Source organism: Salvelinus namaycush, chromosome 4, assembly GCF_016432855.1.
Source record: "Salvelinus namaycush isolate Seneca chromosome 4, SaNama_1.0, whole genome shotgun sequence".
NCBI classification, from domain to species: domain Eukaryota; kingdom Metazoa; phylum Chordata; class Actinopteri; order Salmoniformes; family Salmonidae; genus Salvelinus; species Salvelinus namaycush.
In genome coordinates, this window is record NC_052310.1 from 20,925,766 (window position 1) to 20,944,368 (window position 18,603).

Below are 18,603 nucleotides of genomic sequence, written 5' to 3' on the forward strand. Positions count from 1 at the left end.
CGCTTTACGCTATCTTATTGTGTTTTGCATTTATTATGGATCCCCATTAGCTCCTGCCAAGGCAGCAGCTACACTTCCTGGGGTGCAGCAAAAATTAAGACTAATATACAATATAATATATATATATTTTTTATATTAAAATACATTTGACAACTTTAAGTGTGTACCCTCCAGCCACTACTCTATTACAACACACTATATGGTAGCCATATTGACAAGTTGACATGGTCCTTTTTACATTGGTCAAGTGCTCTCTCTCTCTCTCTTTCTCTCTTTCCCGCTGGCTTTCCCTCTCTCTCCCTCCCTCCTCCCTCCCTCTATCTCTCTCTCGTCCTCTTTCTCTCCGTTCCAGCTCTTGCACGACTTCCCGGACGAGCTGCGGGCCGACATCGCCATGCACCTGAACAAGGACATCCTGCAGCTGCCCGTGTTCGAGGGGGCCAGCCGTGGCTGTCTGCGCTCGCTCTCCCTCCACATCAAGACCTCGTTCTGCGCCCCTGGCGAGTACTTGATCCGGCAGGGCGACGCGCTCCACGCTAACTACTTTGTCTGCTCGGGTTCCCTGGAGGTGCTCAAGGACAGCATGGTCCTGGCCATCCTAGGTTAGTATAGGGGTCAAAGGTCATTGTCGTCTGTAGGTCATATGTGGGATTGAAGAGAGAGGGTGAAGTTCCCCTTTGATCCTAGATCTGTACCTGCTTCCCTTCCCCCAATCCAAACCTTAACCATTAGTGGGGAAAATGCTAAACTGACCAAAGATCAGTGTCTAGGGGCAACTTCACCCTACTCTGAAGTGGGGATGGAATATGATAAACATTTGATGGGCTTGATAGGACTTTCATCACCTTTCTTATACCAGAGTTTCCTTAACCTCTCCTCGAGTACCCAGATCCACTCATTTGATCTATTATTCTTTTAGCACAGCTGATTCGACTGGTTAACTGCTCATCAAGTCCTTTATTAGTTGAATAATGTGTGCTAGTACTGGATTTGTTCAAAAAAGTAGAACTGACTGGAGGAATCTAAACTGGTTGGGGGCACTAGGACTGGCTGGGGTACTAGAACAGGCTGGGGGTACTAAAACTGGCTGTGGATATTCAAATTGACCGGTGGTACTCAAACTGGCTGGGGGTACTAGAACTGGCTGGGGGTATTCAAATTGGCCGGTGGTACTCAAACTGTCTGGGGGTACTAGAACTGTCTGGGGGTACTAGAACTGGATGGGGGTACTAGAACTGGCTGGGGTACTAGAACTGGCAGGGGGTACTCAAACTGGCTGGTGTACTCAAACTGGCTGGGGTACTAGAACTGGCTGGGGGTACTAGAACTGGCTGGGGGTACTAGAACTGGCTGGGGGTACTAGAACTGGCTGGGGGTACTAGAACTGGCTGGGGTACTAGTACTGGCTTGGGGTACTAGAACTGTCTGGGGTACTAGAACTGGCTGGGGGTACTAGAATTGGCTGGGGGTACTAGAGGAGATTTCCACAAGTACCTATGGGGTAGAGGCTAGGGGGTTTTCTGGACAGGGCCAATGATTCCTCAGCAGCACCAACACGTGCCATACTGTATGTTGCTGACTGGTTGGTTACAGGGAAGGGGGATCTGATTGGCTCCGACCTGCCGGGGACGGATCACGTGATCAAGACTAATGCGGACGTGAAGGCGCTGACCTACTGCGACCTGCAGTACATCAGTGTGCGGGCTCTAAGGGAGGTGCTGGAGTTCTACCCGGAGTACGCCAGCCTGTTCACCGCAGATATCCTCCACAACCTCACATACAACCTGAGAGAGGGCAGCGAGGCAGAGGTGAGACACACACACACACACACACACACACACACACACACACACACACACACACACACACACACACACACACACACACACACACACACACACACCTCCACAGCAACCTCTACCAAAACTCTAAAAACATTTGAATGAAAGAAGTTGATGCTATGCTCATGTAAAATCGCTTATACAACATTTTTAGAGGTGAATAAAGCAAACCATTACATAAGCTGTTTTTACACTAAAATGCCTCATGTCATTGTCACTCTCCTTGACGTTCCTTCTGCACAACTGATCAATCCTCTCTTGACCAATCAAACTCGGTGACTTTATTGTCATGGCAATTCTATTTGTCAGTGCTACTGTTACGCATATCCTAGCCCCGCTCTACATATAACAGAGTGGGATAAACTTGTCCCTAGATGCTAATCTAACATCAGTTTTGTGGTTTTCGCCGCTAATGTTTAAGGTTATGGGTTGGGGAGAGAAGCTGATCCTAGATCTGTGCCTAAGGGCATGTTCTACCCACAGCGGTCATTACCCCAGAACAAGTGACAGTTGCTTAATTCACACAAAGCAACAACAACAAAAAATGTATTTAGTGTGTGATTACTTTGGAAAGGCTGTAAACAGAGGAAAGTCTGGTGCTTTACTTGAAGGTTACCTACATTAGGACTTCATAACACATTCATAACCCATACATGCCACCTTCATAAACTGTTCATAAGAATTTCAGAAATGCTTTATATTTTTAGTATGTCTTGCAGTTGTTAACATAAGTATTTACTAAATGTGTCTGTACTACATAAATGCAGTAGGTTTGAGTTATGACTATGGTATGTAGTCCTTATGCTGGCATCAGCTCACAGACTCCCCTCAATCTCTTCCAAACAATAGAAGGGAATGGAGTTTTGTAAACCCCTTGTGGTTTGACAACATGGCGAATCAAAGGACAGACGTGAAGAAATAGCTACTAGCTAAGCTTTCATCAGTCAAAGGCGTGTAATTTTTACAAAGTCTTTATATCGCCGCCTTGTCATCTTTTGGATTATTTCAGCGTTTTTTTTCTCTCGTCACGTTGCATGCATTTCATCTAATTTCCTTTCATGTCTTCAGAAACGAGATTTGAGCGACGTTGATATTACATTTGTTTAAGCGTTCGGTTTGGATTCAAATTTATTCTTTGTGTTTTCGGGGGGGGGGGGGGGGGGGGGGGGGGGGGGGCAATTTGAGCATGGCGCACAAGAAGAAATGAAATGAAGGCATTTGGTTGAATTGAAATGATATTTGTTTCTCATTCATTTGGCAGCCTTGCACTGTCTGTCTTCAACACTGTGCGTTGAATTGCAGGCCCGCAAAGTGGTTTGTAATCAGGTTTTGGGTCTGAGCAATGCTCTAGTTCCCTCTCACCATCTGTTCGAAGTGTGCTCTGGCATGAGGCCAGGCTTCAACCTAGCACAGACTGAAGGAGAACTCAGTGCTGAAAATCTGGATAACACTTTCGTAAAGGGTATAATGCTTATTACAATGTCCTTTATAATGCCTTATAATAGTACTACACTGACTATAAGAGTCCATAGTATACTCATAAGCAGTTATAAAACTCTGTTATAGATACTTAACTTCCACACTGGTAGCCAGGCCCCTCTCCACTGTCCACACACACAAACACTCACAGACAATAGCCCCTATCACTTTCTCATAGCACTTTTTAGACATACGCACGGCATGCGCAGAAACACACACACACACACACACACCACACACACCACACACACACACACACACACACACACACACACACACACACACACACACACACACACACACACACACACACACACACACACACACACACACACACACACACACACACACACACAGCCTACAGAGAGTCACCACACTCTCTTTTGATTTAAGGGATAACAATATTTGATTGAACTCTCTCTAAATCTATTTGCTATGTGGGCCACTGGCAGGACTTGAAATGCATAAGTTTCCCCATTAATTGATAACAATTAATGTCAGTAATGACATTCCCATTAGCTTCAGGGAGGCTGTGTCCCTTTGGAAAACTTTTCCCCCAGTGTGAAAGATGAGCCCTTCTTTATCCAGTAATAGCTCACCTATATTATATACACTGTTCAATATTGTTACCAAAGACTCGATGTTGTCACTGAAAAAAATCTAAGAAAGGAAGCCTGTTTATTGCATTTATTTTTATTGGCAGTAAGGGAGATACTTGTATTTTCTCTAAGGAGGCTTACTGTCACTGTCCTGAGCTCCCTGTGCCGTGTGTTATGATCAAAGAGAAAGCAAGGATTATGCTGGTGTATATTGTACATACAAGAAACCGTACTGTCAGAGAGAAAACATGTATTCAGAATATATGAAGCTAGGCTTCGACAAAATTAAAGTTTCACGGTGTAAAGTGTCATAGTTGCAGCCCGTAATTGCGATACATTGCTGGCAATTTCCCTCCATGGCAGCAGAGAGAAGAACTCTCTCTGGAATCCAGCTGCCATCCAATGCAGGACCAATTAACAGATTCAGTCTGCGTGGCAAAGATGCCATCCCTAGCAACATTCAGATAATGATCAAAGAAATAACATGGAGGCTTAGGAAACAGGTTCATGTGATTTTATAAGACATAATATATTCCCGAAAGGAGGATTTGGAAAAGTGGACTACCTGAATGCATAAAGGATGTGTTAAAGTGTGTGTGTGCAAATCGATAAAATTATTATTATTTTTTTTAATTTGTCTTCCTTATTTACAATCATTCCTGTTGTATTACTCTTTTCACAGGGCCTGACAAGGTTCTCCAGGTCGCCCAGGCTTCCACACGTGAGTGCCGTCCATGCAACTTCAATAATATTCCCTTCATGTAGTCTAACTGACCATCATGTAGTCTAACTGACCATTCTTTTCCCCATTCCACTAGTCAAAGTTCCCCATTCCACATAAGCCTGCCTGTCACTTGCCATTTCAAATGCACCCTTACTAGTTCATCCCACTACAGTTGAAGTCGGAAGTTTACATACACTTTGGTTGGAGTCATTAAAACTCGCTTTTCAACCACTCCACAAATTTCTTGTTAACAAACTATAGTTTTGGCAAGTCGGTTAGGACATCTACTTTGTGCATGACACAAGTAATTTTTCCAACAATTGTTTACAGGCTGATTATTTCACTTATAATTCACTGTATCACAATACCAGTGGATCAGAAGTTTACATACACTAAGTTGACTGTGCCTTTAAACAGCTTGGAAAGTTCCAGAAAATTATGTCATGGCTTTAGAAGCTTCTGATAGGCTAATTGACATCATTTGAGTCAATTGGAGGTGTACCTGTGGATGTATTTCAAGGTCTACCTTCAAACTCAGTGCCTCTTTGCTTGACATCATGGGAAAATCAAAAGAAATCAGCCAAAATCTCAAATAAAAAATTGTAGACCTCCACAAGTCTGATTCATCCTTGGGAGCAGTTTCCAAACGCCTGAAGGTATCACATTCATCTGTACAAACAATAGTGCGCAAGTATAAACACCATGGGACCACGCAGCCGTCATACCGCTCAGGAAGGAGACACGTTCTGTCTCCTAGAGATTAACCTACTTTGGTGCGAAAAGTGCAAATGAATCCCAGAACAACAGCAAAGGACCTTGTGAAGATGCTGGAGGAAACAGGTAAAAAAGTATCTATATCCACAGTAAAATGAGTCCTATATCGACATAACCTGAAAGGCCGCTCAGCAAGGAAGAAGCCACTGCTTCAAAACCGCCGTAAAAAAGCCAGACTACAGTTTGCAACTGCACATGGGGACAAAGATCGTACTTTTTGGAGAAATGTCCTCTGGTCTGATGAAACAAAAATAGAACTGTTTGGCCATAATGACCATTGTTATGTTTGGAGGAAAAAGGGGGAAGCTTGCAAGCCGAAGAACACCATCCCAACCATGAAGCACGGGTGTGGCAGCATCATGTTGTGGGGGTGCTTTGCTGCAGGAGGGACTGGAGCACTTCACAAAATAGATGGCATCATGAGGTAGGAAAATTATGTGGATATATTGAAGCAACATCTCAAGACATCAGTCAGGAAGTTAAAGCTTGGTTGCAAATGGGTCTTCCAAATGGATAATGACCCCAAGCATACTTCCAAAGTTGTGGCAAAATGACTTAAGGACCACAAAGTCAAGGTATTGGAGTGGCCATCACAAAGCCCTGCCCTCAATCCTATAGAACATTTGTGGGCAGAACTGAAAAAGCGTGTGCGAGCAAGGAGGTTTACAAACCTGACTCAGTTACACCAGCTCTGTCAGGAGGAATGGGCCAAAATTCACCCAACTTATTGTGGGAAGCTTGTGGAAGGCTACCCAAAATGTTTGACCCAAGTTAAACAATTTAAAGGTAATGCTACCAAATACTAATTGAGTGTATGTAAACTTCTGACCCACTGGGAATGTGATGAAAGAAATAAAAGCTGAAATAAATCATCCTCTCTACTATTATTCTGACATTTCACATTCTTAAAATAAAGAGGTGCTCCTAACTGACCTAAGACAGGGAATTTTTACTAGGATTAAATGTCAGGAATTGTGAAAAACTGAGTTTAAATGTATTTGGCTAAGGTGTATGTAAACTTCCGACTTCAACTGTTTCTGTACAAGATGGGTTTCTGCCATGACTTGATGATTGTAATAGAATTGCATTCGTGGGCAAAATTGTAATGCACGTTTTCTGAAGTGTGTTTGGATTTGTAAAAAAATTCCGGGTCATGTTGCTGTAACTTCTCTGTAGGGGTTAGCGCCAGCCTGTCGCCAGGGTCGGGTTCATTAGCCACCAAATGGAAGAAAGCGGACTGGAACAGAGAGGGACTACTTGGGACACATTTTTTGTTTCACTGTTTGAAACATTTCCCATTATGCCCTAATGAATAAGACCCAGGACTTGCCCTAAAGGTTGGAACTCATTTGGAGCAGAGAAAACGGTTCACTCCCTGGAGTCAGATCGCTAACTGGGTCAATATCTCTTGTTAATAATAAGCCTTATGAGCTTATGAATGTAGGTTTGGCTAATGTTTTTTGACACCTCGCTTGCCCAATTGAATTCTCCTTCAGTGTCGGTGCATGTTTTTTTTTTTTTAAAGATTTAGCAACAGCATCAACCTCGCAATTTCTCCTATCCACCCGTAGCTTCATAAAACTACATATGAATTCAATATGAAGATCTTGAATCATATCATATAATCCCCAGCTTCCAATTGGTTTATTCAATTCCACTCATCCCTCTGTAAATGAGAACATGTTCTGAGCATGTTCATTAGGTGTGAAACGAAAGAAAATGGACTAAAACAGAGAAGGGACTTCCTAGACTTATCCAATAAGCAACAGTCTTGTTTCCCCCACTTTCCAAAATATTTTTAATAATTTTCCATTTTGTATTCTAATGAACGCCACCCTGCTCAAATAAGGGTGAAATAAATATGAGAAATTGATACATTTTCTTTTTTTCCCCTGCCGCCCAGAACCACCGAGGTTCCACAGAGCACAAGCTCCCGTCCATCATTGAGACAAAAGGAGGTCTCCACGACGACTCAGATGAGTACTACCACCTATCACCAGCGTCTCGCACCCGCCGCGCAAACCTCCTCTTGCCCAGCCTGAGCAGCCCCGTGCGCCGCACCTCCCTGGGCAACCTGCTGGGTGACGAGCTGAGGCAGTTCAATGCCCTGCGCCGCTGCCGTTCGCCCAACCCGACCCGGGGAGGCCTACCCCGGGGCCACAGCCTGTCTTCCCCACAGCCGCTGCCGAAAAAGGAGCACAGTGTACCAGTGGCAGCCCCTGCTAGTCCCCCTACCTCAGGGGAGTTGGGGGCAGGGAGTCAGGGCCGCAAGCCCTCCAAGCTGCTGATTCCCACTGTCAGCTGTTTTGTACCGCCGGACCTCAGTCCAAGGTAAACCACACACAGAGGCCCGAGTTTTGTTGGACTTTCACTTTATCTCTGTCCGAATATCCAAACTTGTGCACTAGGTAATATTAAGTGATGTACAGCATTGGCAAAGTGTATTAAGTAGTGTGCTAGTGTGGATACTGTGATATAGTAATTTTGTTTTGTAAAGAGTCGTTCGCCAAGGCTAAACTGGACAAATTGCACATTTCCATAGCGCAATTGTAACTAAATAGCAATGTATACACTGTGTAATGATATGGGATTGCATTTACAAGCTTCTCCAATAGCATTTAATGCTCATTTAATTGCATATCTCACCAGATCTCAAACCACTTTGGTAAAGCAATAAGATTATCTGATTTTATCCAACCCCTACCACACACCATCCATCCATATTCATAATGTATCGGCCGGTGTCTAGTGAGCCCCACATGAAGGCAATACTGTAATGTGGCCCATAAGGCTCCGATGTCCTCCGGCCCAGAGAGTTTCAGCTCTACTCAGGTTAATCCTGCATGGGCAGCTGCCAGTGGGGCTCCCATTGCGGCTCCTTGGGTCGTGTGGCGACGGATGATAATTTGATAATTGAAAGGGGCTCTACTGTTACTGTTGCCCCCCCCCCCCCCCCCCCCCCCCCCCCCCCCCCCCCTCTCCCTGCCAGGGTTGTTGACGGCATCGAGGACAATGGTCGCACGTTCCTCTTCAACATGGAGCACAGTGGGCCCAAGGCCAGCACCACAGGACGTCCCAGCGAAGGTAACGCTAAACCGTCTTAAACCCTGCGTTGACCGCACCCTGACCGCACCCGCTGCGGGAGTCTCACCGGGGAGCCAGATGGCTTGAAGGTGAACGTGGGGTTCAAACCGGGGCAGACATCATGCTGTCCCATATGCAGAATATAAGTTAGAGAAATGAAATGACATCTCAGGTGTCTTCAGAGGTGAGACAAGGCAGTAAAGGACTTATTGGGCAATGTAATTCAATCAAAACTAGTTTGGGCTTAAACAGTATTCCTTTCATGCTTTAAGTGTTTTATGATTTAGTTCTTCTTTTGTTTCTTAAATTAAACATTCAATTAATCCACACTATAAAACAAATCGAGTTGTTTCAACTAATTATTATTAAGTAACTGCTTCCACAGCCATTTTTTTGTTTACTCAACTTTTCGGTCCAAGTGTTACCTGAACTAAAAATTACTAGTTGGCCCAAACTTAGCTCCAACTTAAGAAAACGTAAGCGAAAATGTGCTTTTAACATACAACGTTTTCAACTTACATACAGTGCATTGCATATTATTGTGTTACAGAGTGGGATTAAAACGGGTTTGTCATTTTTTTGTCAACAATCTACACGAAATACTCTGTCGAAGTGAAAAATGTATATATTGTTTTTATAAATCAAAAATCCATAACTAAAATATAGTTGTTGCATAAGTGTAATGGATTCAGGCCTTTTGTTTAGGCAAGCCTAAATTAGTTCGGGCTTAACAAATCACATAACTTACATGGACTACAACTGAAGATCTCGTACAACGCTGTGTACTACTCCCTTCACAGAACAGCGCAAACTGGCTCGAACCAGAATAGAAAGAGGAGTGGGCGGCCCCGGTGCACAATTGAGCAAGAGGACAAGTACATTAGAGTGTCTAGTTTGAGAAACAGACGCCTCACAAGTCCTCAACTGGCAGCTTCATTAAATAGTAGTTTCTTGGCAATTTCTCGCATGGATTAGCCTTTATTTCTCAGAACAAGAATAGACTGACGAGTTTCAGAAGAAAGTTCTTTGTGTCTGGCCATTTTGAGCCTGTAATCGAACCCACAAAGACTGATGATCAAGATACTCAACTAGTCTAAAGAAGGCCAGTTTTATTGCTTCTTTAATCAGAACAACAGTTTTCAGCTGTGCTAACATAATTGCAAAAGGGTTTTCTAGGTTTTCTTTTTCCTTTTAAAATTATAAACTTGGATTAGCTAACACAACGTGACATTGGAACACTGGAGGGATGGTTGCTGATAATGGGCCTCTGTACGCCTATGTAGATATTCCATAAAAAATCAGCCGTTTCCTGCTACAATAGTCATAAACAACATTAACAATGTCTACACTGTATTTCTGATCAATTTGATGTTAATGACAAAAAATGTGCTTTCCTTTGAAAAACAAGGACATTTCTAAGTGACCCTAACATTTTCAACGGTAGTAAACTCATCAAAAAAAGAAATGTCCCTTTTTCAGGACCCTGTCTTTCAAAGATAATTCATAAAAATCCAAATAACTTCACAGATCTTCATTGTAAACGGTTTAAACACTGTTTCCCATGCTTGTTCAATGAACCATAAACAATTAATGAACATGCACCTGTGGAACGGTCGTTAAGACACTAACACCTTGCCCAAACCGGCTGCGCGCGTGCGCCATCGTGCGCTATCGTGCATACATTTATTTTGCCCCCCCACATCAAACGCGATCACGACACGCAGGTTAAAATATCAAAACAAACTCTGAACCAATGACATTCATTTGGGGACAGGTCGAAAAGCATTAAACATGTATGGTATTTTAGCTAGTTAGCTTGCACTTGCTAGCTAACGTTAATTTGTCCTGTTTAGCTAGCTTGCTGTTGCTAGCTAATTTGTCCTGGGATATAAACCTTGAGTTGTTATTTTAGTCATCTCTCCTCCTTCCAGGCTTGTTCATCTTTGAACTTATATGGCGATCGCATCTAAACTTTCATTGTATTTCCACGACAACCGGCAACAAAGTTCGTCTTTCAATCACCCACGTGGGTATAACCAATGAGGAGATGGCACATGGGTACCTGCTTCTATAAACCAATGAGGAGATGGGAGAGGCAGGACTTTCAGCGCGATCTGCGTCAGAAATAGGAATGAGTTCTATTTTAGCCCTTGGCGTCGCAGACGCTCGTTGGCGCGCACGAGCAGTGTGGGTGCAATAATTGAATAACATGGATTTGTAAATGTATTTTGCGACGCTCGCACACGCGACGTGTCTGGTCTGGTCAGCATGTTAGGCATTCTCCAAGGAGGCATGAGGACTGCAGATGTGGCCAGGGCAATAAATTGCAATGTTCATACTGTGAGACACCTAAGACAGCGCTACAGGGAGACAGGACGGACAGCTGATCGTCCTCACAGTGGCAGACCACATGTAACAACACCTGCACAGGATCGGTACATCCGAACATCACACCTGCGGGACAGGATGACCACAACAACTGCCTGAGTTGCACTAGGAACGCACAATCCCTCCATCAGTGCTCAGACTGTCCACAATAGGCTGAGAGAGGCTGGACTGAGGGCTTGTAGGCCTGTTGTAAAGCAGGTCCTCACCAGACATCACCGGCAACAACGCCGCCTATAGGCACAAACCCACCGTCGCTGGACCAGACTGGACTGGCAAAAAGTGCTCTTTACTGACGAGTCGCGGTTTTGTCTCACCAGGGGTGATGGTCAGATTCACGTTTATCGTCGAAGGAATGAGCGTTACACCGAGGCCTGTACTCTGGAGCGGGATCAATTTGGAAGTGGAGGGTCCGTCATGGTCTGGGGCGGTATGTCACAGCATCATCGGACTGAGCTTGTTGTCATTGCAGAGTTTATATATTAAACCACCTGGACACATCAAAGATACAGTCGTCCTTCTGAACTGAGCTGCAGGAATGAAACTGCTCAGTGATGCTAGCATTTGTGGTTTTAAAACAGCTAGAGTTCAATGCCTGTGATGGTAGAAAACTAAGGCTGGATCAACAACATTGTAGTCACTCCACAATATTGACCTAAATGAAAAGAAGAATACAAATATACAGAATAATTATATTCCTAAATGTGTATTTGTATGCAACAAGGCACAAAATCCTTGAGGAAAACCTCCTTCAGTCTGCTTTACACCAGAGACTGGGAGAGGATGAATACACCTTTCAGCAGGACAATGACCTACAACACAAGGCCAAATCTACACTGGAGTTGCTTACCAAGAAGACAGTGAATGTTCCTGAGTGGCCAAGTTACAGTTTTGTCTTCAAGGTCCCGAACAGACATTCTGATTCCCATGTAAAATAGACTTTTGAGTTACTAAAGCAAGCCATTATCTAGCTAACACCAGACACAGATGCAAGGGGAAACATATAAGTATCAATGCCATAGATTAAGTTTAATTTTATTAAATTCGCTAGTACACTCCAGTATTGTAAATCAATCAATCACACACAGCCACTCAACCAATCAATCACACCAAACAACCAATGAACCAATCAATCAATCAATCCCTATTCATTGTTTTATGATCCTAAGAGGTATTTGTCTTCTTCTGTTTCTTCCTCCACAGATATGAGGCAGGTGAATGCCACTTTGCTTCTGGAGTCGGAAGAGGTTAGACAGAGCATCAGTCAGCTCAACCAGAAGGTACAGTACATTACAGTAGAGTAAGCCTCATTGCAGCGTAACTGCTGAGTGAGAAAGAGAACACTAGTCCTATATTTCTTGCTGAGACTACTCCTATGTTTTTTTGTTAAGACTAATACTACTTTCTTGCTGAGACTACCCCTATGTTTCCTGTTGAGACTACTACTACTTTCTTGCTGAGACTATTCCTATGTTTTGTTGTTGAGACTACTACTACTTTCTTGCTGAGACTACTACTACTTTCTTGCTGAGACTACTCCTATGTTTCTTGTTGAGACTACTACTACATTCTTGCTGAGACTACTCCTATATTTTTTATTGTTGAGACTACTGCTACTTTCTTGCTGATATTACTCCTATGTTTTGTTGTTGAGACTACTACTACTTTCTTGTTGAGACTACTACTACTTTCTTGCTGAGATTACTCCTATGTTTTTTTGTTGAGACTAATACTACTTTCTTGCTGAGACTACTCCTATGTTTTTTTGTTGAGACTACTACTGCTTTCTTGCTGAGACTATTCCTATGTTTCTTGTTGAGACTACTACTACTTTCTTGCTGAGACTATTCCTATGTTTCTTGTTGAGACTACTACTACTTTCTTGCTGAGACTACTCCTATGTTTTTTGTTGTTGAGACTACTACTACTTTCTTGTTGAGACTACTACTACTACTTTCTTGCTGAGATTACTCCTATGTTTTTTTGTTGAGACTAATACTGCTTTCTTGCTGAGACTACTCCTATGTTTCTTGCTGAGACTACTCCTATGTTTCTTGTTGAGACTACCACTACTTTCTGGATGAGACTACTCCTATATTTCTTGTTGAGACTACTAGTACTTTCTTGCTGAGACTACTCCTATATTTTTTATTGTTGAGACTACTACTACTTTCTTGCTGAGACTACCCCTATGTTTCTTGTTGAGACTACTACTACTTTCTGGCTGAGACTACTCCTATGTTTCTTGTTGAGACTACTCCTACTTTCCTGCTGAGACTACTCCTATGTTTCTTGCTGAGCAGACACTTCTGTCTAAAGTCACTTTCATAGAGTTTCTATATTCTGTACAAAGCAGTGAAAGCTTGATGTTGATACAAGTTCAATTGCTGAAGGGCACGGCAGGATTTGAACACCTAATTTTAGTACTTTTTTATTTGCATAGGTCCATTTGCCTAGCTTCTTTACCAGACTTCGTAATAGTTTGACATATGCATAATCTTATGTATGACCTTATATGGACCCTTACAAGTGTCCAACAACTCTGCATATTCTCTTTATGTTTCATCATACACTTGGCCCCTTTAACATGAAGCCCCTCTTAGACAGAAACCTGGAATGGGTATACCGACGCAATATGTATAATAAGAGCATGAATATGCATGTGTACAATAAATGTTGAATAAAATACTAACAACAATTGGTGATGCAATACTTCAATTAGTGAAAATATCTATAGCATTAAGAATTTGCATATTTGTACATTCAACGCCACATCTTGGATTACATGTGAACCACTTGGTGATACTACAAAGAACGACAGAAAGTACAAATCATACTTTGAACGGTTAACCTTCTTGTGATTTAACAAACGTGTTACCGAGGCTCATAAATTCTCTCTGAAGAAAATGTATTAACCCTTAATAAATGCTTATCGATAAATGGATGGCGGCATCCACCACAATCTCTGGATTTCTATTCTATTCCAATTGTATTTTATTCTATTCCAACTCTATTGTATTTTGTTCTATTCCTATTCTATTCTATTCCAATTGTATTTTATTCTATTCCTATTCTATTACACCTCTATTGTATTTTATTCTATTCCAACTATATTGTATTTTATTCTATTCCAATTCTATTCCAACTCTATTGTATTTTATTCTATTCCTATTCTATTCCAACTCTATTGTATTTTATTCTATTCCAACTCTATTGTATTTTATTCTATTCCTATTCTATTCCAACTCTATTGTATTTTATTCTATTCCAATTCTATTGTATTTTATTCTATTCCTATTCTATTCCAACTCTATTGTATTTTATTCTATTCCAACTATATTGTATTTTATTCTATTCCTATTCTATTCCAACTCTATTGTATGTTATTCTATTCCAACTCTATTGTATTTTATTATATTCCTATTCTATTCCATCCAAATTCTATTCAACTCAAATTGACTTTATTCTATTACATTCTTTGCTATTTCTACCTTTATGTAGCACAATGTGTTCTTCCATCCCTAATGTGGATGCAAATGTGTGGCAGGTGGGGCTGGAGTATACAGATGGTTCTAGGTAGGCCTTGTCTGAAGTGGGTATTAATTAATCAGCAGGGTGCTTCTGCATTGCAGAGAAAAACCTGCGAGAGCTGACTCGACAATACCAAAAATACCTGATGTTGACAACCCAACCCGCCCTAACATTCTTCTCGGATTCCTTCTACCCCCCCTCCCATGTGCACTTCCACTTTCCTCCCTTTTTGAATCGTTACAGCCTCTCCCTCCCTCTCTCTCTCTTGGGAGTTTTGGGATGCATGTGAAAACAGGTCATTTCTTAGTCACAGAGAACAGTAGCTAGTCAGTGTTGGATAGACGTACTTTGTGCAAGCTTCAGAGAAGTAAGAGTCACACTGTGAGGGCTGGAAATGAGTTGCAAAGATATGCTTGAGAGAATAAAAGTCGCTGTCGTTTGGGTTGGGCTATTTTGTAAGTGGTGGTCGTGTTATGAAAAGTGGCTACTGTGCCATGTTCATTTCCGACATATGTAAAGTATATATATATTTACATATTGAGATATTCAGACTTGAGATCCTCGCACTAAACTATGACTTTCGCGTAAATCATCTAGTGACGTCAGTGGGAGACTTGCATGAATATTCGACTTCAACGTGCAGATCAAAGGTCTGAATACATTCATATGTTGTCGCTTTCCCCTCCCCAATCTAACCCCTGAGTATATGTTCTCTTTTCCTAGATGGGCAACTTGAACAACGAAGTGTCTCAGCTGACCAAGGACCTCCATCACATGATGCACCTTCTTCAGGCCCAGGTGGCTGTGCACCACTACACAGCCTCCCTGTCCTCCTCCTATCCCTACGCCGTCCAAATGGTCTCCAACCCCAACCCCACCGCCAGCACCGGCACAGCCTACAACCTGGCCCCCAGCAGCCTGCACCTCCACCAGGACCCTGGGAGCATGGAGGGGGGACACACGGACACACTCCACCCTTGCTGGGGCTACAGTGAGGCTCCAGGGGGGAGCTGCCAGGCTAGGGCCACAGGGGGGGCACAGCTAGAGGGCCACTACCAGACCCAACCTCAGTCTTCCAGCCCAGGGTCCCCTAGCTTCTACCATGTGACAGACTCGGCGGCCATGCCAGGACCCTGCCGGGGATCTGGTAGAACCTCACCCCATCCCTGGACTGGCCCTTCCTTGCTTAGCATTAGCCCAACCTTACAGAGTGGTGGTAGCCCAGGCACGGCTCCCACTGCTGGGCATGAGGACTTTGGCGACAGTCGCCCTGGCCTTGACACTATCCCAGTTAGCATTAGCCAGTCCCAACCCAGCTTGTGTCTGCAGCCGCCTAGCAGCGGTTTGTACAGCTGTCGGCTGTCTAGTGCTCCCACGTCTACTCACAGCCTCCTGGATGCCTGCCCCAGCACCTACCCGCACATCTACCTAGCCTCAGAACCCCTTTTACACCCTGCAAGGCCTACCCTGGGGGAACCTGCTGCAGTCCTGGGGCTTGACGGGGGTCCAAGCCGCGACTTCCCCCAGCAATACACATCCACCTCCAGCCTCCTTGACGAGGACCTGCACAGTCTGTCTGTCCACTCCAGCCCTGGAACTGCCCCCTCCTTCCCCAGGCCATCGTCCGTCTGTTCCCAGGACTCAGAGTCTCCTCCTAGGCAGGACAACTGCGCTCCTCCCCACATCCCCTTGGGAGACTCAGCAGTGGTGGGACACACCAGTCTGGAGTGCCTGCTGGGGAATGGGGGCTCCACGGAGAGCAGGGACAGCGAGAGCCCCGGGACCAGGTCGAGGAGATCCAGCCTGGGAGTTCAGACTCAGTGCACAGAGCAGTCCTGGTGCCTGGACCTGACGGACTAGTACCCTTTCCACACAAGAGAAAATAAAAGAAAATATCTGGGTCAGCACACTAGGGTCTGCGCTGGCACGATAGTGTGAAAAGGTTACGCTTGGCCCTACATTTGGCCCCAACAACTCAACCCCAACCACCACCATGGGGAACTAAAAACTGGATAGGGAACTGAACAATCTTTACAAAGACAAGAAAAGTGGATATGTTACAGAGCATTATAGGTACTGTAGTACATTGTGCAACACTACGGACGTGCACTTTTGAGTGTTCTTAATGTGTGGCGTGTTTTCCCCCATTTTTTGGGGGATCACTTGTTAGTCCGCGTTCAAGCGACTTACAGCTTTACTATGCAAACGCATGTCATTTTGTGCGTTATCTTGGATTTGATAAAGTGTGTCCTTTTTAGATTTAGCTCCCTTTGAGGAGTTTCTCTCTTTCGATTGAAAGATCAACCTGAACATGTGTATTATTGAAGTTGAAATCACGTTCGAAGTTAGAAGTGATTGTGACATAGGTAGAGGTTCTTGACTGAAACCCCTCGATCAAATGTTAGCGTGGAACAGTGGTCATTGTTACGTTCCTACACAAGTCCTCTAAAAGGGGAACTAATTAATCAAATACAAACCATGATTATATTATTAATATATAAATATATCAATGTTTAATTCAGTTCAATGAAACAACATTACACTTGGTTGAACTGGCTACCTTGACAAAAGTAATCAAAGAATGCAACCAAAACGTATTAAAGTCTCAAGAAAATAGATTCAAAATCCAGAAAGCAGTTAATGTTTTCTATTTGATGAACAGTCGTTATTTAAAAAACGCTTTCAATTTTTTCAGATTAACAAGGTTGGAGGCTGCTTACCATAGCCATACTATGGCTGTGTTTACACAGCCACCTTAAGAACCCAAATCTAATTTTCATTCTATATCTGATCTTTTTGTCTACACTCAGTTTTACATGTGACCCATATCAGATTTGCCCATTCACATCAGAGATCTGTATATAACGCTCATGTCTCCGTCATAACAATGGGAGTCGTTGTCCCAAAGGCGGGAAGGCAGGCGACAACCTTAGGTCCAAAATAAGCTTAAGGTATTTTGGGCTTATTTTGGACAGATTTTGGCAAGAGTGAAACCTCTCATTTTGCCTCTTCCTCTCTGCTCACACTGATGTAGCCTCTGAAGTAGCACACAGACGCAATTCTCATTTCCTGTCACTGTTCCTTTAAATTTTGGGGTGGTTGTCATGGTCATGGCAAATCATGGTAAAAAAATAAAATTAAAAAAACTTTCTGAGCATCCAGACAGAGGTCACATATGGAGGATTGGGTTTGTATCAGGATTCAGCTCAACATATGGAGGTGGTATAAATCGGAAGTCAACAGATCTGATTCCATGTGGTCTTTTGCTGTTTACACGTTAGGGAAGAAGATCAGATAGGTATCAGATATTCAAATAATTGGCAAAAGATCTGAATTGGGCTGCTTCTGTAAACGCAGCATAAAGGCGTCCAATTATGAACATCATGAATAAATCTCTATACTACACATAGGGGCATTTGCTTGTTTAACCAAAAGATGACTATTTACACATTCATTTGTCAAGCAGTACTACAAGCAGTAAGCTAGTGATAGAGTGCGTCCAAAAGGGCACCCTATTCCCTATTTAGTGGCACAACTTTGGACCAGGGCCCATAGGGGTCTGGTCGAAAGTAGTACACTATCTAGGGAATAAGGTGCCTTTTTGGGATGGAGCCATACACAACTGTGAATTAGTGGGTTCCCTTAAGATATTCAGTCGAGATGAAGCCAATCGATATTGCGTAACCACAAAAAAATAATTTACCTTAACCTGTTCCCCCCCCCACAGCTGGTTATTGAGCACAAGATGAGTTTCATAAGAATTTCGAAAAGATAAAATGTCGACCTTCGAGTCAGCCATAGAGTATATAATTTGAATGATGTGTTCTGAATAGAGCTGTGTCTCTGCACTCCGAACCAGACGAGGGCTCACCTGGAAAGAGGGGTCTAACATAGCCCAAGGCAGGAAGAAACGGAGGGACCTTGTGGAGGCCTTGGTGCGATGAGGCCGAAACAACTTCTGCACTCACACAGAGATAACTCCTACAAGTAAGAATACAAGTTAAAGTATACATTTAGGCTTCCTCACAGAGGAATTGGCTGTTATGACCTGTTACCTCATTGCATGGTGAAGTTGTTTATTCTTTTTCCTAAGGAAAAGGTATCGGTATGTTAGCATTCTATTTGAGATACTGTAGATTGTATAGACAAATACTGTACTTGCATGACAGGTCGAGGCCGGCTGATT

At 43.2% G+C, this 18,603-nt stretch overlaps 1 protein-coding gene across 1 annotated transcript in view; it reads left to right on the forward strand.

The window, feature by feature from the left end:
* Window positions 1-16,277, forward strand: part of kcnh4b (potassium voltage-gated channel, subfamily H (eag-related), member 4b) — a 55,205-nt gene extending 38,928 nt beyond the window's left edge. The window contains exons 10-17 of the mRNA XM_038990423.1: window positions 353-602; window positions 1,594-1,808; window positions 4,602-4,649; window positions 7,348-7,748; window positions 8,407-8,501; window positions 12,090-12,166; window positions 15,141-15,872; window positions 15,945-16,277. Coding sequence (XP_038846351.1) covers window positions 353-602; window positions 1,594-1,808; window positions 4,602-4,649; window positions 7,348-7,748; window positions 8,407-8,501; window positions 12,090-12,166; window positions 15,141-15,872; window positions 15,945-16,277 — 2,151 coding nt within the window. The remainder of the gene's footprint in view (window positions 1-352; window positions 603-1,593; window positions 1,809-4,601; window positions 4,650-7,347; window positions 7,749-8,406; window positions 8,502-12,089; window positions 12,167-15,140; window positions 15,873-15,944) is intronic.
* Window positions 16,278-18,603: the final 2,326 nt, after the last annotated feature.